Source organism: Pongo abelii, chromosome 8 (assembly GCF_028885655.2).
Source record: "Pongo abelii isolate AG06213 chromosome 8, NHGRI_mPonAbe1-v2.0_pri, whole genome shotgun sequence".
NCBI classification, from domain to species: domain Eukaryota; kingdom Metazoa; phylum Chordata; class Mammalia; order Primates; family Hominidae; genus Pongo; species Pongo abelii.
Window position 1 is genome coordinate 314,305 of NC_071993.2, and position 26,712 is coordinate 341,016.

General features: G+C 45.7%; 1 protein-coding gene and 1 long non-coding RNA gene across 11 annotated transcripts in view; one reads left to right on the top strand and one right to left on the bottom strand.

Annotated features, from left to right (window-relative positions):
* DIP2C (disco interacting protein 2 homolog C) overlaps positions 1-26,712 on the bottom strand; it is a 407,784-nt gene that overhangs the window by 26,996 nt on the left and 354,076 nt on the right. For 7 of the 10 annotated variants that reach the window (XR_010141456.1, XM_024253580.3, XM_063727460.1 and 4 more), the window contains 4 exons: positions 26,385-26,553; positions 23,967-24,137; positions 10,234-10,263; positions 8,755-8,816 (listed from right to left, as the gene is read on the bottom strand). Coding sequence is in view for 9 of the 10 variants with exons in the window: in XM_024253580.3 (XP_024109348.1) it covers positions 8,755-8,816; positions 10,234-10,263; positions 23,967-24,137; positions 26,385-26,553 (432 nt within the window). In the remaining variant the exon portion in view is untranslated. The remainder of the gene's footprint in view (positions 1-8,754; positions 8,817-10,233; positions 10,264-23,966; positions 24,138-26,384; positions 26,554-26,712) is intronic. The other 3 variants (XM_024253579.3, XM_063727459.1, XM_024253581.3) reach the window with 1 other exon arrangement.
* Positions 963-6,390, top strand: LOC129048410 (uncharacterized). Its single transcript, XR_008510740.2, has 3 exons — positions 963-2,028; positions 5,878-5,958; positions 6,268-6,390. It is a non-coding gene; the product is annotated as an uncharacterized LOC129048410 (long non-coding RNA).

A 26,712-nucleotide genomic window follows, 5' to 3' on the forward strand; every position in this document is an offset into this window, starting at 1 on the left:
ATCATAAAAGACATCTTTTGCTTATTAAACAGAAAAATAAGCTTTTCTGTTTATTTCAACAAAAGAACTATCAGTGTGTAGTCCCTAAAGCCAAAGAGCAAGTTTCCAGCAGGAGGGCAGGCTCAGCAGCATCCACCAGCACTGAGGGTGGGGTCGTAGGTGGCCTTGCCGGGTGCCACCAGGGAACCGTGGGGACATGGGGCTCTGTCTCTCATGAGCCAGCAGGAGATGAACCCAGACCCTCTGAGGTGTTGTCAGGAGAGAGGGCCGTGGAGTGGCCGCGGTTGAAAAGGGTCAAAGTAGGGTTTTTGTTTTTAGACAGCATTTATCACGTCATGTTTACATGCAGAGAGACGACTTCGGAGACAAGGAAACGCTGGTGATGTCAGAGGTAGGGGATGTTGGTCAGCCCAAGGGCCTTAAGCGGAAGGTAGAGGGCTGGGGTCTGGGGAAGGTGGAGGGGGTCAGGTGAAAAGGCAGCTGCAGCGGGTCACAGTGGGTGGGAACTGCTCATTCGCCGCTTACTTGCCTCATTTAGGAGATAAACTGAGGCCCTGAAAGGTTTAACGTTACACTGACATGGCAAAATGAAAGAAGAAATTAGAGAATGGGATGTAAAGACTAAAAATATTGAGTTTAAACATGGACACAATCTCTCTGGCATATGGATGGTAATTCTAAAAAAGGAGAGACAAAAATATGGCAACAAGCCTGCCTCTTCCATCTCCTGAAAACACACCTCGGAGGGGCAGGACCTGGGAGCCTGCCTTTGGGAACCGCGTCCTCGCCCGCTTGCGGGGTGGCCACGGTGCTCCATGACTGCTCTCCTTCCACACACATCCGGCCAGAGGATTTTTGGAGAGTGGGGAGCAAGAGAAGTGGGAGCAGTGCAAACCAGGCACCAGGAGGATGGCAAAGCCTCGCAGGAGATTGTGTCCAAATACCACAAGTGACATGGTATGAATGTGAATTTTTATTTTTCATTCGGTTTTCCCACTGGTTTGTCATCTGTTTTCAAGTAGACTGCAAGTTCTATTTAAGGAATTCTGAAAGCCCTACTGTCCCTTGCCCGATGATCATCTCAAGTTGGGTTCATGCCTGAAGACAGCCAGAGCAGAAATAAACGAAAAACTATAAACTAATAAGAAAAAAGGCATTTGCATGAGTACATACACATAATTGTATATCCATGTAAAGGTATAACTAACTATATCAGATAATTGTACTGAGACTTACAGCTGGCCAGCATTGTCCCAAGCACCTGACGCATACCAAGAATCCTCCTAATGACTCTAGGAGTGGCACTGCTTCTGCCATTTCACAGGCAGAGAAAGTAAAATACAAGAAGGCAACGTGTGCAGGATCACATGGCCAGAAAGTGATAGATCTGAGGCCAGACAATGGGTCCTGAGCTTAATCCAAGCACCTGTTAAATTCATTGCAGCCAGCCAAACCACCCTGAGGCTCAGCTGTGGTACCCAAGGGACGGGGGATTGAGGGTGAGGCTCCTGGGTACACTGCTGGGACAGTCACCTGAGGATCATGTGAAACACTGAGAAGCCGGAGGTAAAAAGTAGTCATGTCACTTAACGACAAGGAGACATCCTGAGAAATGAGCTGTCAGTCCATTGTGTCATCATGCAAACACCACAGAGTAGACCTACACACACTGGGATGGCGTAGCCTCCTATGCTCCTGTGCTGTATGGTACGGCCAAGTGCTCCCGGGCTACACACCTGGACAACATGTGACTATATACAATTGTAATACAACAGTATTTGTGTGTCTAAACATAGAAAAGGCACAGTAAAACATGCTGTAAAAAGATAAAAAATGGTGCACCCATATAGGGAACTTACCCATAAACAGAGCTTTTAGGACTGTAAGCTGCTCTGCGTGAGTGAGTGGTAAGTGCACACAAAGGGCTACGACATCACCACATGTGGCTGTAGACTTTGTAAACACTGTTCTTGTAAGCTAAGACATCACCTCACACGGCTGTAGATTCGTAAACACCATACTCGTGAGGTAAGACAACACCGCACGTGTCTGTAGATTCCTCAACACCGTACTTGTAAGCTAAGACATCACCGCACGTAGCTGTAGATTTGTAAACACCGTACTTGTAAGCTAAGACATCACCTCACGCAGCTGTAGACTTCATAAACACTGTACTCGTGAGCCAAGACATCACCATACATGGCTGTAGATTCTTAAACACTGTACTCGAAAGCTAAGACATCACCCTCATTCAGCTGTAGACTTCGTAAAAACTACTCGCGAGCTAAGACATCACCGCATGAGGCTGTAGATTCATCAACACTGCACTCGTGAGCTAAGACATCACTGCACGTGGCTGTAGATTCATAAACACTGTACTCGTAAGCTACACTAAATCTGTAAGAAAATTCGTTTGTTAAATAAATTAACCTACATTTACTGTAACTTTCTATGTTGTAAATTCCTTAAAGCTTTTTGACTCACTTATAAAAACAGATTAAAACATATTGTACAGCTGTACAAAAATAATTTATCCTTATATCAAGTTTTCTATTAAAAGTTTTTTACTTTTTTTTTTTTTTTTTTTGAGACGGAGTTTTGCTCTTGCTGCCCAGGCTGGAGTGCAGTGGCGCGATCTCAGCTCACTGCAACCTCTGCTTCCCAGGTTCAAGCAATTCTCCTGCCTCAGCCTCCCTAGTAGCTGGGATTACAGGCATGTGCCACCATGCCTGGCTAATTTTGTATTTTTAGTAGAGATGGGGTTTCTCCATGTTGGTCAGGCTGGTCTCGAACTCCCGACCTCAGGTGATCCGCCTGCCTCGGCCTCCCAAAGCGCTGGGATTATAGGCATGAGCCGCCACGCCCGGCCGAAAGTTTTTTACTTTTTAAACTTTTTTTTTTGTTATAAACTAATACACAGACACACATTAATCTGGGCCTCCACGGGGTCAGGATCACTGAAATCACTGCCTTCCACCTCCACATCTTGTCCAACTGGAAGGTCTTCAGGGCAATGACATGCACAGAGCCGTCATCTCCTGTGGGAACCATATGCTTTCTGCTGGATTCCTCCTGAAGGACCTGCTGAGGCTGCCTTACAGTTAACTTTTTTATTGTTAAGTATAGAGAATGTACTCTAAGATAATGACATTAAAGGTAAGTACATAAACCGGCTACATAGGTGTCTATTATCACAGTCCAGTATTATGCATGTACTGTGTATGATCCTACATGCTATACGTTTATACAACTGGCAGCACAGGTTTACACTAGCATTGCCACAAACACATAATGCATTGCATCATGATGGCCACAACATCAATAAACTCCATTTCACAGGAATGTTTCAGCTTCATTACAGTCTTACGGAACCACTGTCATCTAGGGGACACTGTCTTGGGGACCACTGTGGTCTGTCATTGACAGAAACGGCACTATGCAGCACATGACTAATTCAGTAAAGGGACATGAGCTCCACAGACAGCCCAGCTCTCAGTCTGCTAAGACCACAGGCCATGATGAATGGACTAAAGACCAGCTGGAGAACTCTGGCCCCCTCCCAGCAAATCCATCTCATGTACACATGTATGCCCACGAATGCACACACACACTTCCACATACATGCACGTGTGCATACTTGTAACACAACTCCACATACAAAATACAAGGCAATACTAAGACTCAGTGTACATGTGCACATGCGCACACATGCAACACACACAATACATAGCCCATACACTAGCACAAACTCATCTGCATGCACACATGTACACATGTAACATACTTGCACACAGATAAAAACAGTACACTACACTCACACATGCAAACTCACACTTGCACACACATGCACATGGGAGTGCACTTGCATTCTTGCAAACCCTCATATACTTGTACCACATACAGGCACCCACCCATGCAACACACACGTGCATACTCATACTTGTATGTACTCGTGTGCACAAATATATGCTGCATATTTGTATGCACACACACGACACGTGCAAAGCCATAAATGTGTACACATTTGAAACAGTCACACAACTGCAACATACTTGCAACACTCATGACACACATATGCACATGTCTATACTTGCAGCACACACTACACTCGTGCACATGCAGGTGCAGTTGAAACATGCAGTATTGCACACACATGCACACTTGTAACACACAACAGCATATATACACAACACACTTGCACAAACTCATACTCTCATGCATATATGCACTTATACTTGTACCCACATCACACCCGCGCAACACATGACACGGGCAAGCTCGCACATGTACAAACTCATATTCACATGTGCAGACACTATTCACACACTTGCAACATGCACCTGCATGTATGCACAGCACACTCACACATGCACTGAGACACACACACAAGGACCTGATCGGGTGAAAGGCTCCTGTTAAGCTGTTTGTCTTTGTCTCTATCTTCACTCCCTCCATTCTGCTGCTAAGTCTCAAGTTTATTGATGTACTTTTATTCTGGGCCCCTGCTCTCAGTATCTTGATACTTGGGCTAACCAATGAGTAGGAATTAATTTAATATCTACGCTTTTCTGGTAATACCCTTTAGTTATGACTTCAGGTTGCAAGCCCTGAGGAAGCTAAGAAAGTTTTCATTCTAGGACTTTACACCAATGTAATGTTCTTAAGATCTAAAAAATTGCTGAAACTGTTTCTTTTTCTTTTGAGACAAGGTCTTGCTCCATTGCCCAGGCTGGAGTGCAGCAGTGTGATCATGGCTCACTATAGCCTCTAACTCTTAGGCTCAAGCAGTCCTCCCACCTCAGCTTTTTGAGTAGCTAGGACTATAGGCACATGCCATCACACCTAGCTCATTTTTAAAAATTGTTGTAGAGATGGAGTCTTGCTTTGTTGCCCAGGCTGCCCTCAAAATTCTTGGGCTCCAGTGATTCTCCTGCCTCGGCCTCCCAAAGCACTGGGATTACTGGTGTGAACCCGTTCCCAGCCTTAAAACCCCATCTTCAAATGCAGACAAATATATATATATATATATATATATATTTTTTTCTATCTAAAGTCTGAAAAACTCAAGTGTTCATGGAAAGACCAAATTGGAAGTCATTGAGAGACTTATGAATTCATTTTAAATGAATTACATTGTAACAAATATTTTAAAAATGAACAGTCACTTGCAAATAGTCTCAACACAATTTCATCATTTCCTTCCTGCACATGTGGGACTGTAATCTGTTCCAGAAGCAGGGAGAGTGTGTTCTCCTCACTCTGTGATGCAGAAATGTTCTCCATGGTGACCTGTCACAGATGCAGGCAGGTCCCACCCACCATGGCTCCAAGAATAAAAAGGACATCAGAAACAGAGGCAGAAAACCAAGCAGTAATGGCTAATACACCTGTTCAACAACTGACTTTCACAATGGTGGTCTTCCTCTGTAGGCCATCTTTCTTGTGCATGTGCACATTCATATTCTCTCTCAAGGAAACTGCATGTGCATACCAATAAGCTAACCTTCTCCAGAGTAATTAGACGATAATTGGGCAGGTGCCTTGGAGCTCGCAAGTGAGTGTGCCATTAAAGCAGCAGGAAGAGTAATTAATCCTGTGACAGACCCTAATGCAGATCAAGTGAGAAAACCACCATCCCATTGTTATAGGAAGAGTAACAAGAAAGAAATAGGATCAATGCTTTTAGTGGCTCTCATTTCATTGCCTCCCAACTGCTGGCCTTGGACCGTCGACTTTCTCACCCTCTGTGGTCAGCAGCCCTGGGCCGGTGGATCAGAAGAGGTGAGTCCTCTGTCACCATCCAGCTGCCGGAGTTCATAGTGACAGCATCTGCCCCAGTCCGGCTCTTTACAGCATTCCTTTACTCTGTCCTCACAGGTGCCTGGGAAGACTGGTTTTACTGCACCTGTTCTGAGCACCCCCAGAGCTCCTGCTGAAATGTGATTCCCAGGGTTGGAGGTGAGGCCTGATGGAGAAGTCGGAGTCATGCAGGCAGATCCCTCATGATAGATGCAGGCCCTCCCTGGGGGTGAGCAGGTTCTTGCTCTACCAGCTCCCGAGAGAGCCGGTGGCTAAAACCGGTCTGTCCCCTCCTCCCACCACGTGATCCCTGCACTTGCGGCTCCCCTTTCCCTCCACCATGAGTGAAGCTCCCTGAAGCCTGACCAGAGGCAGATGCAGGCACCACACTTCCTGTACAGCCTGCAGAACTGTGTGCCAAATACACTTTTCTTTATACATCACCCAGCCTCAGGTGTTCCTTTACAGAAATGGAAACGGACTAAGGCAAGAGGGCAACTGAGGTTACAGAGCGTAATACCTCATCCCAGAGGAACTGACTTCTGACCTGTGTGACCCAGAGCCCCCCTGACAGTGGCTGCAGCATCAGGCATGTTACATGCTGGTAAGGTTCGAAAGTGATGCTGGAGATTAAAGCCGGATGACATTTTTACCTGGGAATATTTAAAGGAGGTTTAAGGAAGGAGAGGGCTTTGGGGCTGAGCTTGGAGGACTGGAGAAAAGGCCCTGGGGCCAGACTCCTTGGAGATGGGCTGGGGGCTGCAGACTGTGAGTGGGTGGTGAGGGCATCGGAGAGCAAGGCTGGGACGCTGCTGAGATTCTCTGCAGTGGGGGTAAGGGAGAAGGGGCCCAGACAGATGGAGGGGACCACAGACAGACCTGATTAGAAAGATCAAAGAGAGAACATCGTGGAGAAAAAAACGGAAAGGAATGAGAAGAGTGAGAGCAGCCCCAGAAGCCATGTCCCTCCCGCAGGCATGGGAGGAAGCGCAGCACACGGTCCACCTGGAGGGCAGCAGGGAGGGTTCGGGGGTGCCTGGGCGGGCCCGGTGAAAGGAAGTCGCTCTGCGACGTAGAGCCAGACTTTGCTTTCCTTCTTTGTATGTAAAATGCTGAGGACGGGGATCGGGTCTGAGTCTGGTGAAGATGTCTGGCATCCCAGGAGCTCCCCATGGCATTGCTCAAGGGTGAGAGCCTAGGCCAGCTAGCAGCGAGAGTCAGCGGCGTGGGTGCCGACCAGAGCCACGCAGTGGTGTGTGGGGAAGTGAACTGCACCTCGAGCTCTTGTTCCTATGTACTCTCACTTCCATTTCAGATGCTTTCCAAAGCAGCTAGCACCCTAGTCAGGGAAAAGGTTACGCTTTGAGGGCCAGGCCACAGACAGAACTGCATACATGTGTTATTTGCTGAGCTACTGCTCACTCCTTCAGTAAGTTATATAATTATGAGATATTTTCCAAAGAATTCTTATGGGGAGTCAGGTAGATTTGTTTTAATGCCCACAAGTGATTATTTAGAAAACTGTATGCCCAGAAACAAGTTATCTAATCTAAAACTACATTTCTGATTTTTCTAATTGTTCCAGCCTGAAGTTTGTCCCTGGCAGCTACTGGCCTTGGGGGCAGGCGTTGCCTTTGGCCCTCAGCCTGCAAGGCCTCCTGAGGGCTCCTAGGTGGCCACCACTCTTCTGTGATTTCGTAACTGTGCAGCCAGTGGTTCTGTCGACCAGAGGGCCTGATGGAAGAGCCACAGGGCCAGGCATGCATCTACGAGTGTGTACCGTCAGGGCGGGCATGGCTCCTGGCCCTGGCATGTGAGCTCTCAGCCACTGGCCGTCCCATGCAGGCTGTTGGGACATCCCTGGCCTCCCCCCACCAGAGGCCAGCTGAGCCACTGCCCAACTTGTGCTGATCGAAAATGCCTCCAGGCACGCCAGACATCCCTGGGGGGCACAGCCACACACAGCAACAGGTCACGGAGCGGCTGCTGACGGCGATAAGGGAAGGCACCATGTCCCACGCACTTCACCTAAACGACAATGAACGGGCACCTCCACAGAACGGGGGAAGTCTGCAGTAAAAATGACTCCTTCTTTCCTTCCTCTCTGGCATCTTACTGGGTCCTCCTTGGCAGGCAGAGATTCTCTAAAGGGCTTCTCATCCTGCTCAACCCCATCCCTGCCTTCTGGAGTCCTCACACTCTCATGAAGGACTCCACTTTTCTTCTCAGGGGGCACTTACGAGGCCACATAGAGAGGGTAACCTGACCCCTAACCCCTATTTCAAGCACCTTTACAAAACATTTCCATTCATGTTAAGAAATGTGGGCAGGATGCTGACATTCTACGATGGGGGCAAAATGGTGCCTAAAATAGGAAGGAAAAGAACCAAGTGCCTGCCTTCCGGTGAGACGGTCAGATAAAGTGGCTCTGGCCATACTCCTGCGATCACACCTGCCACTGCTGTCCTGCAACAGAGTTTCTTTCCTTTTTTTTTTTTTTGAGACGGGGTCTCACTCTGTCGCCCAGGCTGGAATGCAGAGGTGCAATCTCAGCTCACTGTAACTTCTGCCTCCCAGTTTCAAGCAATTCTCCTGACTCAGCCTCCCAAGTAGCTGGGATTACAAGTGCCCGCCACCAAACCTGGGTAATTTTTAGTGGAGACGGGGTTTCGCTATGTTGCCCAGGCTGGTCTCGAACTCCTGACCTCAGGTGATCCGCCTACCTCAGCCTCCCAAATACCTGGGATTACAGGCATGAGCCACCGCGCCTGGCCAGAGTTTTCAATTGCAAAGTTCAAGCCAATGCCTAACTCCACCACTTCACTCATGAGACAGTTACACTCTGGGCAGATAAACATCATGTGCACCCCTTCTTCTAGGTGGATACCTGCATGCAAGGCCGCAGAAAAAAACAAGAAAAGGAAAAAAAGAAAAAGACCCAGAAGCATACAGTACCTGTCGTGTCTCAGGGCTCTCATGTCCACATAGACAGTGGTTGGGTCAGGTCCTGAGGTTCCCTGCAAGCAACAACAAGAGTGGTTAACTCAAGTTTACGTGGAAGGAGATTGGGGTCTGTGCTTCTACTAGCTAGGAAACATTTCTTTTGTAAAATGTTAAAGTGAAAAATAAAACTAAAAACACTTAGACCAGCAACCTCTCCAAGGCACCTGCTAACTTTCAGTTTGATAACCTAAATTCCAGAAGGAATATCTTATTAGGATAACACTGGATTCACACAGCTTGACCGCCAATATATAAAAATAGGAAAGAAAGGAGACAAGCCACGCACTGTGCCAAAAAAAGGAAGGCTGAAACTGCCAAGACGGCGCTGCAAAAGCAGGTTGGAAGGATATGAAGCATCTGTGCAGATAAATTTTTACTACATGCATCCACCTTTAACAACAAAAGGTGTATTTTGAGGGCCCAGGACAGTGAAGCAGATGCGTGATGTAGATGGACAGGCCAGGGAGGAAGAGGTGACGGGAGCATCTTGCTCCTCCGGGCTCTGCTGGGCTCTGGCCAAGACATAGGTCAGAGAAGGGGCATTTTATCCTGGTAAGCTGGGCAGGACTTTGTGGTCTGAGCCACTCCACTGGGCTGTTGATTTTACACAGGGGTCCAGAAATCTTTTCTTGGCACCATAAATTGCTAGAAAAATTACACCATGCTGACTTCTGACCAGTGTCCTCTGTCCACAGAAGAGCAGTATCATGAAGGCTGCATTACAAACCAAAATTGTACATCCATTTTTGGAGAAGGCAGTACAATACCTTGGTTGGAAAAAGACTAAACCTACAATAAATTTGCCAAAAAATAAGGGAGCCCTTCAGAATTCATTTGAAGAATTACACTAAAATTCTTCAGGAGAGAATTCCAATTTTTGTACTAAAGGCACAAAATTTTCTTATATTGCTTATATATAAGAAAAAAAAAGACAATGTCATTAAAACATACCATAGTACTCAATAACCCTGGGCCCTGGTATCTCACCACTGAGACAGGGAAAAAGAACAGCACATGCGAGTCAGCCTCCCGGCGGACGCTCCCAGTGACAGCTCTACCCCCGGCTGCTCAGCAAAGCCGCCCCCCGGACCAGCGCTGAGCGGAGAACCAGCCCACAGTGAGTAATGCAAAATACAGCCATGGAGGGTCAATTAAAAATAAGTAAATGGAAAACAGGTGGAGAATTAAGTAAAACAGAGATGAACCAAACTGGCAAAGGAACCACTGACCGCGCACCCCGGGAAGACAGCGTCGGCTACACGTGAGGCCTGAACGTGACACTGCCCGGCCGGCAGCACCCATGATCACAGAGCCCGCAGACCCCTGGCCAATCTCTGCACTCAACTGCTAGTCTGTCCCACGGCTGGATGCGGGCAAGGCAGCGGGGCTGGGCAGGGAGGCACGGGTGTGACGGACAGGAAAGTCCCCTACCTGCTCGGCCAGGGTCCACAGCCTGTGAGGCTACAGCAGCAGAAGGGTGAGGATGAGAAGAGAGGAGAGAACACCAGACAACAGAAACCAACACACACAACACACACAGACACACACGACCCGACAGTGAAAAATGGGATGGAGAAGAGGGAGGGGTGGGGAGGAGAATGCGAAAAGCAGGAAACAAAATGAAAAGAAGATCAAAAACAACATCAAATATGGAAATCATTAAAATTAACCACTGTACAAGGCTAAAAGAAATGTTTTAAAGATGTCAACATATCCACGGAGCAACAGAAGAGGGTGTAGCAAGTGACTAACCACGGCGCAGGGACACAGAAGGTAAATGGTGGCACTGCACCGTCTCACTCACGGCGCTCTTTCTTTCTGAGGGACGCGGGAGTGCAAGTTTCATTCGCTAAATCTGTTGAGGTAGTTCCAAGGTTCTGATTCCAGGAACAAAGGAGAGCCTGTGAGCTTTTACACCTGCAAGTAGGGCACTAGCTCTATCCACCTACACGATGAGGCAAAGGGAGAGGCCAACGTGCATCTGAAGCCTGAAAGAATCCAGCGCTGGGCTCTCTCACAGTCTGCTCAGCAGCCTCAGGAGGAGTTTCCACCCCAGCAAATGTGCTCTGTTGCTGTTCCCCAAACAGAGACACCAACTTCTGTTTTCTTCTCCTCCTCGTCATCCATGGCTGTGGTCCCTGCCTGCTACCCGCATTAAATCATCTACCCCAGCTGCTGGACAATTCCAGAAAGCAACTTGGGCAAGCTCCTTGGATGCAAGGTATTTTTCCTTATGTCACTTAGCTGTCTTTCCCAAATATTCCCAAAAAGTACAAAGAGTAGAAGGTTTTTCACAGGCACCTGGACTGATGCACACCTGTTCTTTGTGTGTATGGCCCAGCACCCACCCACAGCCCCATGATGGCAACAGGCAGACACTAGAGACAGCAGCTGCAGCAGTGGAAAGGGAGTTAAGTGGTTTTCTTCAGGCTCAAATTTGGTCACAAAGCCAGATGGAAAAACTGCCACCACTCACAACAGAGCCAAGTCTATGAAAATAAGCAACGGTTCAAGATTTTAAAAGAAAATCACGATTCCACTCTTCTGTTACTTCACTAGGGTAATTATGGCTACTGCTCTCTCTCAGCATTCTTATGTTTAAAAAAGAGAAGTAGGGCATGAATAAATAAAATAACTTGCCAATAAAGGTGTGTATGCTCCAAACACATAGTGGACCTTTACTGAATATATTTGAGCTGAATGCAATGATTTAAATAATTTCTTTCCTTCATGATTCCTTGAAACCTAAATATTAACTGGAACAAAAATAAGTCAACATTCTCTCTAAATTATCCTAGTTCAGAAATTGTTATAATGGCTCAAGGTGGTATCTCAGGAAAAAAATGTACATGGCTAGTACCTCGTTTCCTATCTCGTACCACGTGGAGGAGGCAACACTGCGCCTGAAGCCAAGCAGGTCTAAGCATTAATAGAAAAGAATACGTGAAGGAGATAAAGAGGTAAGATACAGCTGCTTCCAAATTATAAAACCCCTGAGGTAAAAAGTCTGAAATTTCAAGATACATATTGAGGGAGTATTTAACAAAATCTTCATATTGCCAAAGAATGCTAGCCAGCGTTCCCTTAAATACAGAGATCCCTAATGCAAAAGAATGCCCCTCAGTATTTAAGGATCAAATACTTGCAAAAAGGACCCACAGAAAAACAGCATTATCCATTCCAACTAAAGCTCATTCAGAAACAAAGATAAAGCATTTTTGAAATTCCAAGTTATACTAACGAGAAAAAAGGATTCACATTAAAATCCAGTTATATAATAAAAATGTTAAGCAGTCAGCCTTCCATATCCATGAGTTTCGCATCTTTAGATTCAACCAACCTTGAATCGCAAATATTTGAAAAAACTGCACCTGTACTGAATAGGCACAGACTTTTTGTCATAATTCCCTGAATGATACAGTACAACTATTTACACAGCATTTACATCGTATTCGGCATCACAAGTCATTAGAGATGATTTAAAGTACATGGAAGATGTGCATGGGTTCTATGCAAATGCTGCGCCATTTTCCAGCAGGGACCTGAGCATCTGCAGACTTACGTATCCATAGGGAGTCTGGAAACCTGTCCCCCATTGAGGAACAAATGTATATACCAAAAAATAACTTTCTTACTGACATAAAAGTATTATATCAATTAGGTATTAAGTGCTTATTGAACAAATGAGTTATATTTAAATCTCAGGTGAAGATATACAGACTCATACCCCAAATATCAGCACAGAAAACACAAAACAGCACTAATTTTAGCATTTAAGCTGACTGGTGATTTTACTATTCAGCAATTCACACACCATAATGTTAGCACAACCTAGCACTTGCACATAGGGCTACAGTAAGTAGAAATGTGTGAAAGAATGAACAAACTCCAAAGACCTGATACTGGGCTTATGTAGTACGCTAGGTAAGTCTGAGAAGATGAGAAAAAGTTTGCGTTGTATGTCTCCAGGCAAATGACACTCTTCAAATTGAAAGGAAAATGACACAAAATTTGACTACTTCTTTGTACTCCTATTTCCAAAAGAATTTTTCTATTTGCATTAAAATGTGGGGGCTGTGGAAATGTTACTGGCTTAGAGAAGCCTTAATGATGTACTCCCAGTGATCTTTTCAAAACCAGTAGCTAAATATGACAGGTCCCTGCCTTAAGCCTTGCAACAATTTCCCACTGATCTTGGGAAAAGGACCAGTGCTTGGTGCAGCCCTCTGTCGTCCTCCCTCTCTAGCCACCCTGGCTTCTTCCCATCTTTCCTGACCCCTCTGAAGTTGCAGGGGCTTCAGCTCAGCTTCCAGAGCGCTCTTCCCTCCCCACTCTCGGCACCGCTAACTCATCTTTCTAAACTCGGCACCAGCCAGGATTTCCTTAAAGAAGCCTGACAGGGAGGTCGGCCCTCCCTGTGCTGCACCGGATCACCCAGTAGCTGGATGCCGTCCTTCACACGGTCTGTGGCCAGTGCCTGCCTCTCCAGTGCATGGGAAGGCACCAGGACGAGGCTGGGTCTGGCGATACCAGTCCCTCTGTGCACGTCTGCTCCCCCTGCTGTAAAATACCTTAGACTAGGTAACGGCTGCTCACGGCTCTGGAGTCTAGCAAGTCCCAGATCGAGGCACCTGCAGAGTGGATGAACATGTTTCTTTAGGCCTCTTTTATAAGGGCGGAAGTCCCATTCCTGAGGGCTGCATCCTCATGATCTAATCACCTTCTAAAGGCCTCATGTCTTATACTACTGCATTAGGGATTATAGTTCAACACAGAAGTTTTGGAGGGGAACACAGACATTCCGACCTCAGCAATCACGTCATCCACAGTTCATTTACTTTTCACGTCCTTATTGGTGCGATTGCTTTTGGTTCTTTACTTGTCCCTTTTGTTCTTTGTTCCTCCCTTCCTGCCTCCTTTTCTCATGAATAGAATATTTGTGATATTTCACTTTACCCTCTGTATTTTTTGCATGATTTATTGCATTCTATCTTCATAGTGTTATGCGTTATGAAAATGAAGATTCTTGCAGCGGTGCATTTCTGGGGCCCAACTTCCTGTTGTCTCATCTGTTATTCCTACTGATTTATTGCATTCTATCTTCACATAGTGTTATGCATTATGAAAATGAAGATTCTTGCAGCAGTGCATTTCTGGGGCCCAACTTCCTGTTGTCTCATCTGTTATTCCTACACATGCTACGAACACCTCAGCTGTTCATATTTTTAAACAGTTAATACTTTTAAAACAAACTAAAAATATTTACATGTCTATATATTGATAGATTCTAAAACGTTTTCTTGTATTTACTCTTTTCAGTATTCTTCATTTCTTCTTAAAAATTTGGGCTTCATTTTGCTATCATTTATTTTCATCTTGAGACATTCTTACTATTTCTTGTGATGCGTATTTGCTGATGGATTCTCTAGGCTGGCTAAGTATCTGCTTTTCTCTTCCATTCTGAAGGATCTCCTGCAGGAGAAACAGTTCTTTCGGCAGCCTGCATGCACGACTCCACCGTATTCTGGCTTCCAGCACTTCTGATGAGAACTCAGTGTTGTTTTTATTACTTCCCCCTACTTAGTTTTATTTCTGCAGGGGCTTTTAGATTGACTCTACCACTGACTTTCAGTGTTTGGACAATGTGTCTGGATGTGATTCTTCTCATTTACTCTGCCTGGAGTTGACTGAGCTTCTTGAATCTTTGTGTTGATTTCTTCCCTTCACTCCTGGCCATAGGTCTTCAAATTGTTCTCTTGCCCCATTTTCTCTCACCGCTCCTTCTGGGGCTCCGATTGCTACAGGTATGTTAGACCCATGGGCCTCAGACACTCTGTTCCACTGTATTTTCATGCCTTTTCTCCTTGTTTTATGCTTAGGCCATTTCTATTGATCAGACTTCAAGTTCATTCAATGAGGCTTTCCTCTGCTGTATCTAGTCTCCTATTAAACCATGGGAATTTTATTTCTAATACTGGTTTTCATTTCCAGCATTTCCATTTTGGTTTTTTTCATAGTTTTTATTTTTCTGCAATACCCCCCACCTCTTCATAGATGTTGTAGACCTTTTCAACAAATTCCTGGCCTCACCTATCACAGCTTTTTCAAAGTCTCTGATAATTCCAGCATGTCTCTTCTACGGAGTCTCTCTAGGGGCCGTCTCCTCTCATGAACATGAGTCCAATTCTCTTGCTTCTTTGCAGGTCTTTTAAATTTTGATTATATAACACAATGTTTTATGAACAACGAAGATTGTATTTAAAAGAACAGTAAATATTAAATAACATTTACCCCCAGAAAAGAATTTACAAGCCTATGGGCAGGATCTGGATGCTGGATGCTGGACCTGAACACTGACACTGGGTGTCTTCTATGCTTCACGGCGAAGAGATCTGCTTTCCAAATGGTAGGAGACCTTCCACCCACTTTAGGTAAATGGGTGATTCTCTCTTCAGTCTCACCCCCAGCTTCCTCTATTCCACTGCCACACCCCCAGCCTTTGGAAGGCAAATACATTACACGTGGTGAAGGGCAAGGGCGCTGCAGAGGGATGTGCTGTGCTGTGCCCTCATCCCACCTCCACTGTTGAAGTGTGAGTGGAGTTCCCACAGTGATCTGGGCTGCCCTGGAGGGTAGCCAGGGCTCTGCTGGGTGATCCAGGCCACCCTCGAGGGGGAGCCAGCAGCTTTCCTGCTCACCTCCAAGCCCTCAGGAGCCCCTGCCTTTTGCACACTAAAGGTCCAGAGTGCCTCAGAGGAAATGGATCCACTTTTAGGACTCCCCTGGGATTCTTATCTACCTTGCGAACAACATACTGCCATTTATGTTTTTTAAAAAGTTCAGAAACTTTTTGCTTTATCATTTTTTATGGTAAATTCTTTCTCCTGGCTCCTCTGCCATGGGAAAAACCACATACTGGTCTCTTTTCTCCTAGGAAGAAATGTAATTCATTTACATTTGAGTCTTCAGCTCTCTGATGGATCTTAGAAATGATGAATTTGTGTATTAATCAGATTGTTCCAATGATTATGGTTGGAACAAGAGTCTCTTGTGACTTCTACATCTCAATAAAAAATGGAATTCCAAAATATTTAAAAAATAAATTTGCAAAAATCAAATTGAGCTTGTTTCTATGGTTGGCATCAAATGGATGGATCTGGATGTTGTCATCAGGCGTTGATGCAGGTGACAAACTGTCAGGAAACAGGGGGCTCTGGAATGGATTACTGGTGGGGTGGGGACCACAGACAGTGTGAACCCAGCTTAGGCCACCTACCAGCAAGCTGGTCATCAGGAGCAGCCAAACACTGGCTTTCATAAAGTTTGACTGAAGCACGGCGATGCCTGCTCATTTACATAATGCCTATTTCTGCTTTGAGTGGTGCAGCAGAGCTGAGTAGCTGTGCAGAAAGCACCATGAGGCTGGCAGCCTGGACGCCGTGCTCTGACACTTTAGAGAGGGGGGCTGGGAAGGCTTTAGTTTAGGGGCTGCCGAGCCACAGAGCAGATGAAAGCACCCAGACATGACGTGGCACGGCTGTTTTTGTTGAACTTACTGAGTGAATGATGAACTCAGATTCTTGTTTTTTTGGTTCAAGACACAGACTAAAAGCCAGGCATGTTCTGTGACTGTGATAGAGAATCTCTTGCTGAAAGCCAGGCAAACACTTGAAGCTATTGAGTTACACCCCTTGGACTCTCAACATGATCTCCTGGGTCCCTAAGACTCTTCCCATGGTGATTCCAACATTCCTGGAGATAGATGGAAAGACTCACTTAGCACCTTGCAGATCCAACATGATTATCTGTTCAGTGCAGTGTCCACCAGCACCTAGGGCACATGAGACATCCAAAAACACTGGTAGAATGTGAATGTTCCTCCTCTTTTCTCTCTCTTCATCCCTCCATTGTAAATTTTACAATTCCACCCGTAGGTCACAGAATATCAGTGATGGAACCGGAGGAAGACGAGGCGTTGCCTAGAAAGTCGTGGGTTTGACGACGTTCATGGTAATTCCAGGGGCTTTGGCTTGTCTCCCCTTTGCATGAAGGGTGAGTGCCTGAGTAGATGTAAAAGCAGCAGCTGCGTCACGGTGGCTTCCTGGGGCTATGGAGATGCGTGAGGGCGGGACGAGAACGCAGTGATGCTGGGCAGCGAAAGGGAGGGGCGGGAGCAGCCACCGCTGTTACACTTTGGTCACCATACATCTCAACCGTCCTCCTGTATCGGGAGAACTCTTCCACTTTTTGAGTCTTGTTTGGATACAGAGCCCTTGTGGCTCTATAGGAAGTAAAAATACCAGAAGTCCCTTCCCAGCCTTCCTGGAAGCTAGGGTGTGGGGAGATGATCAATCAGTCGCATCCATTTACAGCACAAAGCAATTGGGCTCTTGCTGTTGGCAGTGAAGGTGTCCGGACACGATCCAGGTTTGGGGAATGCCATGCTGGTGGGGAAGTCTCGTGTCCACGAACAAGGTCAGCAGTGCAGACTTCAAGGTGTGGTGTCCTCACAAGAACAAGCTGCTGCACAAGCGGTTCCCAGACGCGCGGTCCCAATGCTGGTCCTACTCCCTGGGTGGTTCTGAGAGCCACCGCTGGTGCCTCAAACTGTCAAAGGAGGTTTCCACTGCTTACAGGTCAGAAAGCTGGCTGATGTGCAGGGTACCTGGAATACGGTTTCCATGATCCCCAGCAATGGCTGGGACGCCGTGTGTCAGCAGGAAAGGGCGTAAAATTTCTGCTGACGGTGGCTCATTCCCTGAGGCTTTCAAAATCCTCAACAGCACCTTATTTATTTCCTTCACCTAAAAGCAGTGTAGGGGGGACAAGGAAACTGAGAGCTCAAGTTAATGAAAGTCTTATTATTACAACTATTTATTTTGAGAATTAATTAAGATTTACATCATCTCCTGAGCCTTCCACACTTCCACATTCCTTTTTTCTTTCTTTTTTTTTGTTTTTATACAGAGTCTTGCTCTGTTTGCTCCGTTGCCCAGGCTGGAGTACAGTGGCATGATCTCAGCTCACTGCAACCTCCACCTCCCAAGTTCAGGCAATTCCCCTGCCTCAGCCTCCCGAGTAGCTGGGATTACAGGTGCGTGCCAATGAACCTGGCTAATTTTTGTATTTTTAGTAGAGACAGGGTCTTACTATGTTGGGCAAGCTGGTCTCGAACTCCTGACCTCAAATGATCCACCCGCCTCAGCCTCCTGAAGTGCTGGGATTACAGGCGTGAGCCACCGCGCCCGGCTCACTTCTTTCAACAATCCATGACTCCTTCTATTACTAGGGGGGCTGTACTTCTCTTTCATTGTGTGAGTTTCAACATTTAAGGGTCACTGCAATAGTTATTGTTGATTTAATCCCACAAAGCTACTTATAATAAAGCTGCCCTCTCAATCAGTTATTTTTCTATATAATAGAAATCAAAGTTTCTGTTTATGTTTTTTTCCTAATAAATAAACAACTGAGGTCTCTTTTGGAAAACAGAAGACCTCATGTTTTTCTTCCCTTCTTCTACTAGAAGGAGGATGCAATTTTTCTGTTACAGTGAACAATATCTCTAAATCTAATGCAACAAAAGACCTTCCAGCTTACATTTTTGAAGAGTAATTGTGGCTGTGAGAAATATATTTCCAAATAATAACTGACACCTTCTAATAATACTAAGAGAAATTTATGTGAAAGCTAATTAAACACAAGTCATAATTTGATCTTTCTAATGTCCACTTTTATCATAAATTTAATAAATGGAAATTGTTTTAAAGTCATTTTTACAGCTAAAGATTCTAGGAAATGTTACTCCTAAGAATAACATATAGCTTTTACTTCTGAATTTTGTTCTGTTTTTACCTCCTAGCTTTGTCAATTAGGAAAGTTCACTTCTCAGGGCCTTCATCTCTCATCTTAAAATGACTAAAAGGGCTCTTAAAGAGCATGGGAAGACCTAACTAGATGCTGTCTGAATCCAATGGTCCAATGCAATGACTAAAGAATGTATTTTTCCAGCGTGAATGACTCTTAAGGTGCAAGCCCCAGACTTCCTATTTGAGAGGAAAATGCTGTTAGAAGGTTGAAGAATAGTAAACCCTGGGTTTTCATTTGCAAGGAACAGTTACAGATGTCGTATGAGCTTTTAGCTGGTGAAGATTCACACCAGGGGTTCATTTTGAGAAAATTCATCATGCCAAGTCATTTTCCATGGGAGACTAGACTCTAGTCAAGTAAGTATATGTTTAATTTCTCTAATGTGAATTGTATTTACACACACAGATTGGCAGTTAAAGAATCAACTTTGGGAGGCTGAGGCGGGAAGATCACGAGGTCAGGAGTTTGAGACCAGCCTGGCCAACATGGCAAAACCCTGTCCCTACTAAATATACAAAAATTAGCTGGGCAAGGTGGCAGGTGCTTGTAATCCCAGCTACTTGGGAGGCTGAGGCAGGACAATCACTTGAACCCAGGAGGCAGAGGTTGCAGTGAGCCGAGATCATGCCATTGCACTCCAGCCTGGGTGACAAGAACAAGATTCCGTCTCAAAAAAAAAAAAAAAAATCAAGTATCAGTACTTTGACAAAATGTGTACAACATCCAGAAGTGACTGTGATGACGTGAGATGGCACTGGACACTCAGGGAGGGAGATTCTTTCATAAAGCCATGCTCTTAGCTGAGTGTGGTGGCTCACGCCTGTAATCCCAGTGCTTTGGGAGGCTGAGGTGGGAGGGTCACTTGAGGCCAAGAGTTCAAGACCAGCCTAGGCAACACAGTGAGACCCTGTCTCTACAAACAGTAACAAAAACAACAAAGAAAAAACTGTGTTCTGTAAAACAGCTACTCACAGAGCAGAAGCGACATGGACATGTTGATAAATAATTATAAAGCAGGTGGAAAGTGTGGAGGAGGAGGAACAAAGTACACTGGCAATTCAGCAGAAAGAGAGCACCGAAGCTGAAAGAGTTCAAGAAGGCCCCATGGAGGGGACCTGGGCGGAGCAGGATGACAGCAGATGAGAGTCCATCCAGGCTGAGCACAGTGTCCGGGTTATGAAGCAGAAGCAGGAAAGACTGCATGAGAAAGTGGCTTAGGAACAACTGCACGAAGGGGAGGCAGATGCTTGGGGCTGGATGGTGGGAGGACCAGAGTGCCACTGATGGAGCCGATTTTTGCAAAGTAAAAACAAACGCCCAATGTGTCTCTGTACACCTGTAACGTTTCGTGTGTCAGGTATGTTCTAAAAAGTGCTTGCCCAGGCGCCAAGTCAGCACTGGTAAAACTGCATGCGGCTTCCCCCTTGAGGATGCAGCACTGCTCAGTAGCACCGGTGAGGCCTTTAAATCCTGCAGTAATAATAATCATAAACTGTGCAGCTCAGCCTTCCCTGAAGACCAGGACCCCCTCTGACCGTGATGCCCCTGACACATCCTAAGCCCTGCTGCACACGGGTGAGGCTCCCTCTCTCTTTTGGACAATGTTCTTTGCTGAGTTTGCTCCCTATCTCCTGGAGATAAAACTCTTCCCTCGCTCCATCAGGCGTCCCGCACCAGAGCGCACAGTCAGGGAAGGCCTGTGGGGGCTCCAGTGAGAGACCAGCGCTGTTAGAACACAGTCAGTCTGAGAGCAGACACTCCCGTTTCCACACTCACTCACGATGCTGCTGCTTCAAACTGAAAGTTACATTTTTCAACATCTTTAAATATTTAGGTACAAGGTTTGGAATTTTGGCAGTATCTTAATTTTTTGTGTTTTTGATTTTTTACATCAAATGATTAATTGTGATTATCAGGGTAGATGGGTTTATGAGTGTCATTTATTTATAAGCTAAAGTGTATTTTCTGATTTTGTTTTCTAAAATATTCTTTTATAAAGAAAAATAAATTCAATGTATACAAAATTCAGAAACATTTCAGGCTTTCCTTATTACCACTCATAAGCACTCAGTGTGGTCTGTACATTTAATGTACCAGGCATGTCCTGTGTGCTGGGCTCTATGGAGAGCCAGGGAGCAAGAGGTGGTTTCTGCTGCTGGATCCTGGGCTTCTCCACTCTGCTTGTTTCTATCACCATCAGGATTTTTTAATTTTGCAAAAATTCTAGAAAATGAGTGTTTCCAAAGACCAGCTCTGCCTGTAGCCTTTGCACTTACGGCTGCCTTCGCTGGACTCTTGCCTGCACGACTCTGCCCTTTCACTGTGCTCTGCTGAAGCGCTCCTGACTGCCCTCCCCCAGAACGCCTCCCCGTGCTCATGGCACTCTATCCTCTCACTGCTCACTTTTACTAAAATGAGTCACTTCCTGAAAAAATTATCTACATGCCTACTGTCCATCTCACTGACTATGAGAAATGTTTGATGATGGCACAAACTTTGTCTTAAGTTTCTTTGTAGTAAAATTTGACCTAGGTTGACATGAGCCCCTTCAAGTCTGGGGCCCCCACCCTTCCTTGCTGTAGGAACACTGGCACATGTGATACTGAGCTGTGGCATCATGTGTGGCATCTGTGCCACGTCACCTCTCACAAAGGCAGAAACCTAATTCTGAAGCACACCTGCCCTCAAAGATTCTGGCAAGGGGAGGTGAGCCTGCATTGCTTTGTACATAAATTTAATTTCTCTCTGCTGGTAGACACTTCGATACTTCCAACTACTTTCCAATACTATTCAGACAAGGAAACGCTGACCGAAAGGAGTTAGGAATAAGTCAAGTAGAAAACTGAACGTGGACAAAAATGCTTAAAGATGCTGCCAAGATTGCGAAATAACGCCATGACCCATGATTAGCAATACTGAATTTTGATTTAGCGGTCATATTGACGAAATTGTCTTCTGCACAAGAACATATTGCTATTTCCTATTAAGAATACAGAACCGTGCTCAACACTCCCACGGCACACTTCATTCAATATCCACCACGTGTCCGGCCCCGCCCTGGTGCCGAGGTAAGGACGGTGGCACACTTCAGAAGCCTCGCGGAAAACACCAGCACGCCAACTCTGTTCTTCACTCTGTCCCTCTCCTGCGCTTTTTTTCTTTCACCTCCATGTTTTGGTTCTTTTTTAGTGTATTTTGTCTTCTCCTACTGAACGTACTCCTTCCTTGTAAACCATCTTAAAACATTTTGGGGCTGGGCGTGGTGGCTCACGCCTGTAATCCCAGCACTTTAGGAGGCAAAGGAGGGCAGATCACAAGGTCAGGAGATCAAGACCATCCTGGCTAACATGGTGAAACCCCGTCTCTACTAAAAATACAAAAAATTAGCTGGGCGTGGCGGCTAGCACCTGTAGTCCCAGCTGCTGGGGAAGCTGAGGCAGGAGAATGGCATGAACCCAGGAGGTGGAGCTTGCAGTGAGCCCATATCACGGCACTGCACTCCAACCTGGGCGACAGAGTGAGACTCCATCTCAGAAAAAACAAAACAAAACAAAACAAAACAAAACAAAACAAAAAAACCATTTTGGATCCAGGTGGATAGAAATAAATGAAAAAGTAAAGAGGAAAATAAATGTATGTACTCTACAAGAGGCCAATTTTGCACAACAGGTTGAACTCTGTCACCTGTTAGAGGGCACAGTGCTAAGGGTTACTCTCTGCTCTCTCCCTTCAGCCCCACCCCATTTTAAGAGACAAAGCCAGAAGCAGCAGCCTCGCCGTGGCCAGTGCCCATCTCTCACAAATCACTGATTTGCTCTTGCCCGGGGGTCCCTGTCACTGGTGGACGAAGACAAGTAAGACATCACACTATTGCTGAACTTACTTAAGAAAAAGACTTCTGCATTTCCTATTTCTCCTAATGGGATAGATGGCAATAAACATTTATGAGGAACAGAAAAAGGTGAATAGGCAGAGAAAACTTCAATATTTTAAGAACTAGTTTGGTGAGATAAATCTAATTCTTCAGATGACCTCTTAGAAAAGGTTATTATTTTAATCATAGGACAAGGTTTAACTGACTCTTGAGAGAAATTTGGTAATTTATAACTTCTTAAAAATGGAGCTATTGTAATAATTAAAAGAGAAGGAAGACAGAAGCAAGGAACACCACATTTATGAAAATTTAAAAAAAGGCCCGGTGCGGTGGCTCATGTCTGTAATCCCAGCACTTTGGGAGGCCAAGGCAGACAGAACGTTAAGCTGAGGAGTTCAAGACCAGCCTGAGCAACATGTTGAAACCCTGTCTTCTACAAAAAATACAAAAATTAGCCAGGCGTGGTGGTGTGCACCTGTAGTCCCAGCCACATGGGAGGCTGAGGTGGGAGGGTTGCTTGAGCCTGGGAGCAGGGGCCGGGGGTTGAGGCTGCAGTGAGCCGTGACGCCACTGCACTCCAGCCTGGGTGACAGAGTGATACCCTGTCTCAAAAAAGAAAAAGTAAAAGAAAATCAAGAAAAGCTTTTTGCAGCTACTTTTTCTGAAGTGATCTCGGGAAGAGATCTGACCTAGTGGCTAACTCCAAGCACCTAGACAGCCATGACAAGGGCAGATGGAGCCTTCAGAGGCTCACCCAGCAGCAACCTTAAGCAATCACTCTGGGATCACAAGTAGGACAGGGGGTGGGGAGAGGGAGAGGGAGGTGGAGGTGATGCACACCAACCGTTTGCCTCACCAGCACCTGCTGAGAGGGAAGCCCTTATTCTTCCAGGAACCAAATCTGCAGCTCTGCCTGCAGCTTGTCAGCCCCTGTTAATGCAAGGCTGTCTTGCTAGAGCTCCTTCACTTACGCCTGTTTCCCAGAAGTGCGGCTTTGCTGTTTCTAAACTGCCGTTGCAGCAGCAAATCCCAGAACCTGCTCAATGTAATTAAGTTCTTCCTACAGCAATCGTCTACACACATGGGACTAAGTACTTCGAGGGACTGGTTTCTTGATCTGTCTAGTGTCTAATCTTTAAAAAGTCCAATAGCAGAGGTCTGGACAAACTGCTACTCCTGTCACAAACATTAAAATGTTCCAGGACAAAGTAAGCGCTGTGAACGCTTGTTATGAATAATGGATACGAACGTAGACTGTAGTTTAAAGAAACAGAGATCTGCACCAACCGCATGCGTGTGACTGAAAGATCTCTTCTGAATGTAGCTAAGCATCAGCCGAGGGAGACTTGTGGAGCCAGTCTGTGCTGCACCCACCCCGGGAGCCACGCTTCCCACTCAGCACCGTGATGTCGCCGAATCTCACCTGCAAGCATATCGCCAGGTTCACCCTGCAGCCGAACGAGGTGCTGACGGCCCGCGGGTGAAGGCCCAGGTCCTTAAACAACTTTGAGAACGACTGCGTGAGTGCGATCCGAGGCCGCTCTTCTGCCACAACCACGCAGGTCCTCACTCGGGACAAGTCCAGCCCTCGCGCCTGGAGAGAATGACAGAGAAACCGAGTCAGCCCCCACATGTCGAGCTCGGAGTGAGCCAGAGACTCCTTCCCGCAGATCCCCACATAAACATTGGAAAACTCAACACAGCTATGCATTTCCAGGGCCACCTGTGTCCACTTCTTTAATGTAACCAACCCAGGAGTTGGTGAAAATACATTCACACAACTATTCAAATGATTAAGAATGGAATTATAAACACGTTTCAAACAACCACCTGGAGCCACAGCAAGAACTGTTATGAGGAAAAAGGTTGAGGAAAAGCAACTTCCTGGCTGAGATGACTAAAGGCAGTTTGGGAAAGGAGAGGCATTTGATACATTCTTCTGGGCATGGATGTAGCAGAACACACACTGGAGAGGAACGGGAAAAATCTACATATGTTAAAGAGATGGGATCTTGCTATGCTGCCCAGGCTGGAGCTGAACTCCTGGGCTCAAGTGGCCCTGCCACCTTGTGGTCTCCCGAGTAGCTGGGACTGCAGGCACGTACCACCACACCCAGCCGGAAAACCTACATTTTAATATATAGGGACATAAAACTAAAATTTTTGGACGACTTCCTAGACAGTGCTCCATTTATGTCCCATTACAGCAAGAATTTATTCTCACTCTCAAGCGTGTCTGTTTCCACAGTAAGCATAAGATTAAGAACATCTCAGTTTCCACACCAAATTCAGTCAGCTGAGCACAACAGAAAAAGTCATACAGGAATTTCAAGGAGTTAAGCTCAGCTCACTCTGTGGCACTACCCGGGCCGAGCAGAGGGAAAATAGGGGAGCGATAGGAACCGCTTGTGAATGTGAATGACTGCGTCTTGGAGTGGAAGCCAGACTGCTAAGGGGGCAGCCACCAAAACCCCAACCATCAGGCCCTTGGAGCCCTTTCAAGGCAGCCTCGGCACACGGACAACCGACAAGGGTCCTGAGCAAGGAGGACACACAGCTCGAGCTGGCTTTGACATTCGTGCTCAGTGTACAGACATGACTGCACACACAGAGTTAAACAGGAAAAACTCAAGTCTGGGTGATACAAATTACGTATTCACACGCACGCATGTCTGACAGGTAAATCAGCATGCAGCTGCAACAGCAGGTCTGAAGCCAAAGATTCTAAATTTGGCTCCAGGTTCATTCAGCCTAAGAACCTGGAAAGGTCGCTTCATTTCTCTGTGACGTAAGTTTCCTCAGCTTTAAAATGGAGACAATAATGGCCCCTATTTCAGAGAGCTATTGTAAGGATGAAATGAATATGTAAAATGCTTACTAACCCTCAACTATGTCGTCATGATTTTATTCTGGTTATTTCTATATGTGCCAACAGGAAGGTCATGAAAATGTACTCACTTTCTAATACAATATAGATGAACATGAATAATGCTGTGTAACTTTTTCCTATATAAATACAAAACTTAAAATGATTGCACAATGACTTATGTTACATAAAGTTATCTTGCATTTTGCTTTCCTGTTCAAGCTTTATGCATTAGGAAAACAATGCAGGACAGATAAATGTACTGTTGCGTTATTGATCTGTGTGTAGATGACACAAACACAAACACAATCCATGTATATACAAAGACATATACACATCCAAACAGTACAAAGTCAGTTGAAATTTAATCAAAACTGGTCAGATGATTATTCCCTCCTAGTTACCTGGAGCAAAGGACGACTTAATTTACCATGAAGATATACGTATCAAAACGTCCTTGGTTTAAATGGAGGGAAATACTATTATTCTTACATAGTAGCAATTATTAAAAAACGAAACACAACACTGTTAACTGAACTGTAAAATGAGTTGAGCTTAGGGTCCAGACCCACAAATCAGGGTCTCCAGGGAAAATAAAAGTGAGTGGCTAAATTCAAACCTACCTTCTTAAACACCAGTATCAGATAAAGTTAACATCACCTAAGATCTTCTGAACATTGAACACTTCAGAACGCAGAATCCACCCAACAAAAAATCAAATTTAGGATCTTTCAAGTAGACCCAGTGGAATGACAGGCATTGAAAATATTTTACATTCTGGTTTGTTACTGTCTGTGGTTGCCACGTTAAAAACATTTTCATATAAAGGCAGTTTGTAAGCTTCAGGTGACTTTAGATTAAACCCAGGCTTTTTTTTGGAGGACTGTTTTAACTTTACCCCATCACAGATGTGCCTTCTTAGAAAGGAGTCCCTGTGGGCTCACGGGGCGCTGAGCTGCCAACGGAGCTGCTTACCTTGAGGGACTCTGTTTGCGAGCCCAGCCCCTTGGTGCACAACTCCATCACGGAGTAGGAGCAAAACGTGTCTCGGACTTTGTACTGACTCACGGCAAGAAGCCACAAGGCGGGGTTGGTTTCCAGCTCGGAGGGCGGGATCAGGATGGACTGGTGCCCAGAATACACACTGCAGAGAAAGAAGAGGCTGTCAGGGCAGGAGCTCAGCAAGGCTGGAGGGCTCAGGGCAGCACTGACTCCAAGGAAAAGGAGGACTTGGAACAGCCCGTGCTGCCATCTGTAGAAGGGGACAGTAAAGCCAATGCTGCAAACCGCAACCATGTTCACG